Raw genomic sequence first — 8,068 nt, forward strand, 5'->3', positions numbered from 1 at the left:
TGAAAATTTCTCCTTGGTGGCAGACACTGATGTCAAAACAGAAAGCCTGGAGTTAAATGAGCTCCCCAACACACGCCACAGTGATTTAATGAAGAGTGTGAGCAACACACTGGAGAGGGAAGGGCTGGGAACAGGGGGTGCCAGGGCTGGAAGTGTCTGGGGAAACCCGTGGTGGGTTTCACTCCCAACCCATGGATTTTACCCATCCTTGCAGTCCTTTCCCAGCCCATGGCAGCCTCACAGCTCGAGGGCAGGAAACAGGCTGCTGGTTAAAAACACCCCGAAAAGGGCAAGGCCACTGTGATGGATGAAGGGTTGGACTCAAAGACCTTGGAGGTCTTTTCCAACCTAAATAATTCTATGATGTGCCTTTGCCAGGCAGGCAGTTTTTACCTGCAGCTTTTCCCCTCTTCCCAGGAGCTGTGTCCCCTGAAACCCCCACAGAGGGCTCAGGATGTCAGGTGAGGGTGGGATGAACCCGTCAGAGGAAACACTCCAGTCTTGGATTTTCACCCTGCCCCCATCTCAGTGCCTGGGGTCGGGGGTGGCACAGAATCACAGAATCACTGGGGTTGGAAGGGACCTCTGGAGATCACCCAGTCCAACCCCCTGCAAGGCAGAGTCACCGGGAGCAGGTGACACAGGAACACATCCAGGTGCGTTTGGAACACCTCCAGAGACAGAGACTCCACAGCCTCCCTGGGCAGCTGTTCCAGAGCTCTATCGCCCTTAATGTAAAGGAGTTCTTCCTAGTGTTGAGGTGGAACTATTTGTGTTTTAGTTTATGGTCATTGCCCCTCGTCCTGTCGCTGGGCACCAATGAAAAGAGTGTGACACCATCCTCTGACACTCCTTGGATATATTTAAGTGCACTGATGAGATCCCCTCTCAGTCTTCTCCAGACCAAACAGGCCCAGCTCTCGCAGTGTCTCTGCATCAGAGAGATGCTCCAGACCCCTCATCATTGTGGCCTTTGCTGGACGCTTTCCAGCAGCTCCCTGTTTTTCCTGTGCTGAGGAGCCCAGAACCGGACAGAGAACTCCAGGTAAGGGCCGTACCCCGCCCGGGGCAGCGCCAGCGCCGTCCGCCTGCCCCAGGCTCAAGATGGCGGCGGACGTGAGGGCCGGAACGGGGCCCCGGGGCGGGCAGGGCCCGGCTCCGCCGCGCTGAGGCCGCCCGGCTCCTCCCGACGGGCTCCGGAGCGGCGGGGAGGGGCCGCAGCCGGGCCGAGGGGGGGCCCTGCCCGGCGACCGTGGCCCCGGCCATGAGCGGCGCGGCGGAGGCGCGGGAGCTGGAGGAGCGGCTGCGGGAGGCGGCGGCCCTGGGGGACGTGGCGGAGGTGCGGCGGCTGCTGGGCGCGGGGGCGGACATCGACTCCCGCAACGAGATCAACGGCTGGTGAGGGGCGGCGGCGCCGCGCGGGGTCCCGGCGCTGCGGGGGACGCGGGGCGGGCCGGGGTCGCTGCGGGGCCCGGCTCTTTCCGCCGCTGCCCTTCTCTGAGGCGGTGTTCGGGGTGGTTGGGCCCGGGGCTCCCCCCGACCCACCATCAGGCGCGGGGTTGAGGGAGCTGGTTCGGGGACGGAGCTCTTGTCTTTCTTAGTTTTCCCATTTACAAAAACGGAAAAGCTAATCTCGGGAGGCGCGGAGATTTACTGCTAAAGAGGATCACGATAAAAACAGGTCGCCCTCCTTCCACCTGTCACAGCGTGTTTGCTCAAGGTCCTCGTCCAGTCGCTCGTGTGGGACAGCAGTGAGAGCCACTCTGCAAGGCAAAGGAGGGCCCTGCCCTGCACAACTTACACATTCAGAACTTTTAAAAAGTGCCTCAGTGAAGGAAACTTTATTCCCAGTTACCACTTTATGCATAACTCGGGTGAAGCAGGACGGGGCTGGTGAGGAGGAGCCAGAACGAGGAATCCCAACCCTTCTGCTTCCTTCCCGCAGGACCTGCCTGCACTGGGCCTGTAAGCGGAACCATGCCCAAGTGGTGTCCTGCCTGCTGGAGGCTGGCGCAGACAAGCAAATCCTCACTGCTAAGGGAGAGCTGGCAGCACAGCTAACATCGAAACCAGACATCCGCAAGATTTTGGGAGGTACCCTTCTCATCTTCAAAGTTATCTAGAATTCTTGGTCTAAACACTAAAGTGGTTTTAGTGCTTTTATCTGAGGCAGTAATTGGCAAAACCTTGTCTAGGACCATTGTATCTCACTAGATAGCTCTGATTTATAACTGGAATTCATATTTGGGCAAATAGACGTGCAGATTTGGGGTAGAAAGGCCTTGTGTTCTGAGCTGTGTCACCAAGAAGTGGAAGAGCTGTGTGGTTTGGGAAGTGTGCTGCTGCACTCTTGTTTGCTGTCATTAAGCTAAAGCTGGCATGCAGGCTGCAAATGAGGGCTTTCACAATTGTACAGTTTGTTGTGGTCTGACCATGATCAATATTACAAATCCCCTCAAAACAACTCTTATCACTCAGGAAGTTACGCCTTCTGAGCACCTTGTTATAGTGTGACTTGCCAGTATGATTAATTTTTGCCCTGTAATTCTGCCATCTTACACTTTTCATATGCACAGCAAACCCAGTTAGATGTTTGTGACACTCCTGAACGCAGCAAGCGCCATCAGTATCTAGGTACTGTGCTCCAGATTAAAATTCTTAAGTGCTTTACCTTTGGAAATGTGCTGTCTTCTGCTAATTTGGGCAAGGTGCTCATCTCTTGGGCTTAGTTTCTGGCAAACGACTCACCTGTTTTTAACATCTAAACTGTCAAGCACGTGTGGATGAACTCTGCTCACAGCTCTCTTATTTTTCTGTCTGTTAAGCTTTCATGTGTTTCCTGGGGAATAAACACATCACTTACCTTCTTTCCTAGTTTTTATTCTGGGAGTGTGGTATCATTGAGCAAATCTTTGTGAACTGCTTTGACATCACTATTTATGTTCTGTAATATTCAGTCAGGCAGGAATGTCACTTACTGCAGTGCTTTTATGCAAGAGAAGAGCTTGTTTGGGTATTACAGCAAGTAGTCACTTGCCTGAAGAAGTATTGGGTTGAATTTGCTGGCCTGGGTCATAATAAACTCTTTACAGCAGTGCTATTAAAAGCATTTAAATATGAGATTGAGTAAAAGACTCCTGGTCATCCAATTCATTTGAAAGGGCTGGAATAAAACTGCTAGAAATGATGTGTCTTTCAAAGGTTATTTTTTTCCCCCCACTTTTGTTTTTAAAAAACAGAATATACTGAAGATGTTGATAGGTTTTTCTTTCACTTTACACCTACTGGCCTCCAAGTGTTACATGCTTGTTGTGCTTAGCGTCATTCTTTGATGACCTTGGAATGTGATGTAGTGTCAAGACACAATAGGAAAACGAACTATATTCAAAATGAGAAAGATCTATCCAATAACATGATGGTTTGTTTTCTCTCTCCATCCCCTACCCCTCATTTTTGAACATCATCAATAGAGGAAGAAACTGAATGTCAAGGAGTGAAGGATTTAAATTTGCCCATTGTTGCGAACTACTTGGCCAACCCACCATTCCCTTACGTTTACACCGAAGAAAGCATTCCAGGCAGCTTGGCAGAATCCCAGAATGAAAGTGCTTCCATCTCTTCTGCTTCCCAGAGTGAAACCAGCCCTTGTCCATCAGCAACTCAGGCCGAAAGCATCTGCACGCCCACGTCGTGCAGCAGTGATGAGGCTTTTCCAGCACCGGATGCTGCGGCCGGGCCACCCCCCGTGCCCACTGTCACTGCAGCCTCAGCGTGTGCCACCCCAGGGGTGCCCAACGGCCCCGTGTGCCCCCCGGCCATGCCCCCCAGTCTGGGGCTCTGCTCCCCGGGACAGTCCAGCCAGGCCATGCCTTTGCAGCCCGACACCTCCCCCAGTGGCTCCGCACCTGCCTTCCAGCCCTTCTTCTTCACTGGAACATTCCCGTGTAACATGCAAGGTAAAGAGGTGCCGTGTCTCATCCTTCTGTTACAGTTACTGGGTGAACAATGAAGTTAAGTAATAATTCCACTTCAGACTCTAGTAGGAGAGAGGCAGAGATGTTGAATTCTGTTGCCAAAAGTGCCCTGAACTTTCTCCTGCTCAGTTAAGTAAAATGTCTGTTATACTGTATTTTAACCATGGTAATACTTTGCAAAACAATGGGAAAGATCAGTCCATGTAACATGAAAAATTAGATTTTGCACTGGATTCACATCAAATGCAGATCTGGTAGTTTGGTAACAACTCGACTTTGTGACTGGATGGATCAGTTTCAACAGTGTTAACATGGTTCTCCTGTGTATTTTTGCTGGAAGCTTCTGTTAACTGCACAGTGTTTCTCAGTGAGATCACAGGGATTGTATTAGAAAACCTGAATTCAGAAGATAATGGTAAATACTGTAATGCTAGGTTTCGGTTGGTTGTCTTTTTTGTTGTTAACCTTTTGTTTCTCTGTCAGAACTTGTGCTCAAGGTCAGAGTCCAGAACCTGAGAGACAGTGACTTCATTGAGATTGAACTGGACAGACAAGAACTGACCTATCAAGATCTGCTCAGAGTGAGCTGCTGTGAACTGGGCGTTAATCCAGAGCAAGTAGAGAAGATCAGAAAGCTACCCAATACACTTGTAAGAAAGGTAAGAATAGAAACCAGAGATTAACTTGACTTTGCACTTTGCAGACGTCAGAGAAGGTATTTTTGTAAAGATTGGCAAAATGCCACCTTTGTTAAATAAAATCTAACTTAAGATGACAGATTCAAAGGGATGTTGGACTTCTCTTAAAACTCATCGTAACTTAAAAAAAAATATTCTTGTCAAAATAAGCAGAGTATTTCTGCTCCTAAAACATATGGAATTATTACAGCTTGACTTTTTAAAAATGTATCAGAAACAGTGCATTAGGATGCTTTTAACATAATTGCCAAGTACTGCTTCACTTTTTGCCTAAAAAGAACAAACAGTAAGAGGAAAAGATCTCCACAAATTGGCATATGAATAATTTAAAGATATGCTGTTAACAGATGAACCTGCTCTTCTGTTCCAAAAATATACATTCTGGAGGTCTGTAAATGAAAGTGGTCACAACTCTTGGTTAAGTGACATGCACAAATACAGCCAAATGATAATGAGATTCAAGAAGAAGAAAAAGTTTGAGGAAAAAAACCAAACAAGCAAACCTGCTACACCTTTAATGAGTATATGCTGATAGAATTTCTTTTTTCATTATTTTTTGCTATTATTGGGTGTGATGTCCCTGGAATTTTAGTTTTTACTTCCTATAGTTATTTTATAAATAGTAACAACCAACTATGTCAGGAGTAATGTGTTATTCTGTCTGTTTCTTACAAGGACAAGGATGTTGCCAGACTCCAGGACTTCCAAGAGCTGGAGCTGGTCCTTGTGAGAAGTGACAGCTCTCCTTTCCGGAATGCTGGGGCCGCACTGACAGAGCGGCCGTGCTACAACAGCCGAGCATCCAAGCTGACCTACTGACCCTGGGAGCTGCCTCTGCAGTGGGAACACCCGGCAGTGACACGTGCTGCCTTTGGAAGGCAGAGAGTTAAGTGTGTGTAAAACCTTAAGTTATTGTTAGGGTTACTATTTTAACTAATAGTTTATATTTTATATTTAATATCTCGTTTGCTTTTATTTTTTTACTTGATACTGTATTCAGCCAAGGGATACCTCATTTGTCTAGTAAAATCACATACTTCCAATGTATTTCAAGGAAGTTTATTGGTTGTATTTGGCAGCAGGGGGCATTGAAAGACGTAACTATGGATATGAAAATTATGTTAAGTACACCCACTCTGACCAAGTAAGACTCACGGGAAGGTTCAGGAAATTGTGCGTCTCTGTGTGTATATATGTATTTTAAACTTCCTCATTAAATTAAATGAAAGAGACACACAATGAATAGTTGCTCTCTAAAAATATAAATGTGCAAGTCCTTAATCTCTTGCCCCTCACAAACACTCACCAAGATGTGTTGTATAGAGATATTTAATGCTCACAAGCAGCAGGAAAAACCCTTTTACTGGGCTGAAAATAAGTGGAATAAGCATGTCCATATTTAAATATTTATTTCCCCTGTGAGAATACTGTACTTCCACCAAAAAATGCAAGTCTCTCTTAAATGTTCCTTAATTAAGTCCCAATCGAGTTAAAGTGCCCTTTCAAGAGAAAGCCCTTGTTTCAGGAGATGGGGAGGGGATCCCCAATCTGTGTCCGTGGTTTTATTTACTTTCTGACCGGTGAGAGTGTGTGCATTATTCACACCAGGTGTCAGTATTGTGAAGACAGGAAAGCTCTTTGTGGTACTCCCTCGTACACCAGTTCCAGGGGGGGTGGTGGTTGATGCTGTGTGAGGAGCAGCACAGCAGTGTCCTCACGGGAGATCACAGGGAAGGAACACAGCATGCGTTCATGAGCCACCAGATGGGAAACACACCACGAGCGAGTAACGAACTCGGAACTTTTCATCGTGCACAGTCTACTGTCACTGTAGCATTGTTTTAGTCAGGTGAGTACTGAAAAGGGCTGAATGCCTCTTGGTGCTTTCAACTTTTTTTTTCCCCCCTCTTCTTTGTGGGGAGTGAAAAAAACCCCAACTCTAGTTAAGCTACAGACTGTTTAACTTTCATTTAAGCAAGTCAGTAATGAAAAAAATGCACCTGTGGGTTGAAGTATTTAAGTCACAGCATTGCTGGAGTATAAACAGCCTGAAGCTCTTCCTGGTAACATGGCAGCCTGCAAAGCTACACTTCTGGAGGCTGTTTTCTTTTTTACCAAAAAACATGATGCTGACCTTTGCACCAAAAACCTTAATTGGGTCTTGAGGCAGGTGGAGGAGTGAGGGACTTGCTTTTTCTGCATGAGCTGCTTTTTCTCCCCTCCCTTCCCCCCGCCCCAAATTGTACTGATTTTCCTTCCATCTCTGCTTTATGAAGCTGCTCTAGAGCAGTTTCTGCACAGCTGGTGCTGTGTTTGTTGATGATCTGGACTGCAGTGTTGACAGTCGAACTATAAATAGTACAGCACCACCATGGCTGCCACCGTCCCTCTGTCCTGCTTTACCTTGGAAGACTCCCTCAAGCTGCTGCATGCCAGAAGAACTCAGAAACGCCTTTTCTGCCAGCAGAGGAGATGCTTGACTCTGGGCTCAGGATTTCACCAAGTTAATGTTAGGCTTAAAATTCTTGCCTACTGCAGTCAAAATAATTATCATCCTTTCGCCCCTGTTCCATACACATCACCTCAACCCAGCTAACTTCCCATTCTCAGTCCTGGTTTTTCTCCAGCCAGGAGCTGAGCTACTTTAATGCCAGATTCAACTCCTGGGAAGCTCAAGACTGTGACACAGTATGAAGTAAAACTTCTTAACTAAGGTTCCTGCTTTGTTTTTCTTGTAGGACAGGAAAGAAGGTTTTATTTTAACAATTGTGTATTTATCTTTACAGCACAGCTTGGAGGCTAGCTCAGATTATGTGCAATAACTGTCTGAAAAACAGTAGTGGTTAAATGGCTCAAAATTAATAAGTGTATCTAATTCTTTCCAGCTCCTTTATTATTTAGGAAATAAATTTAGGAAGTCAGTGTAAGGACCATCTCCACTAATTACAGAGCATTCTGCTATAGGGCAGCTGGTTTAAAAAGCTTTATTTGCTCTCGTTTCCACCAGTAATAACTGTTAATGTATTAATACAAACTCTACTTATAATCTGACTGTAATAACAGTAAATCTATGCATTCAGAGAAATATTTTTGTATGTTTTATGCAGTTTGATAAACTCTAAGCACACTAGTTACATTAACTGGTTTTTGTTGGGCTTTTTCTTTGAACAATAAACTGATGGAATGACAACTGAGATTAAGTTTACAAAACTTACTGTTCTTCCAAGGACGACTTTTGTTTGCACTACAAACTTGTACTGAACTGACATTGCTACTCTTCACTTATATTAAAGTATCAGTTGTTTCAAGTACCTCTATCTCTTCCTTTTTCAGGGTGGGGAGTAGGAGGATGTGAGGGGGATCACTCTAGAGTGGACAAGACACTTAAAATTTTAA

At 46.1% G+C, this 8,068-nt stretch overlaps 1 protein-coding gene across 1 annotated transcript; it reads left to right on the plus strand.

The window, feature by feature from the left end:
• Nucleotides 1-1,109: 1,109 nt before the first annotated feature.
• On the plus strand, nucleotides 1,110-7,983 carry LOC125335759 (ankyrin repeat domain-containing protein 40-like). The gene is made up of 5 exons (XM_048323616.1): nucleotides 1,110-1,398; nucleotides 1,946-2,094; nucleotides 3,471-3,956; nucleotides 4,458-4,633; nucleotides 5,348-7,983. Exons 1-5 carry the CDS (start codon nucleotides 1,265-1,267, stop codon nucleotides 5,489-5,491), a joined length of 1,089 nt encoding a protein of 362 aa, XP_048179573.1. The 5' UTR covers nucleotides 1,110-1,264; the 3' UTR covers nucleotides 5,492-7,983.
• Nucleotides 7,984-8,068: the final 85 nt, after the last annotated feature.

The sequence above is a fragment of the Corvus hawaiiensis genome, chromosome 19 (genome assembly GCF_020740725.1).
Source record: "Corvus hawaiiensis isolate bCorHaw1 chromosome 19, bCorHaw1.pri.cur, whole genome shotgun sequence".
NCBI lineage: Eukaryota > Metazoa > Chordata > Aves > Passeriformes > Corvidae > Corvus > Corvus hawaiiensis.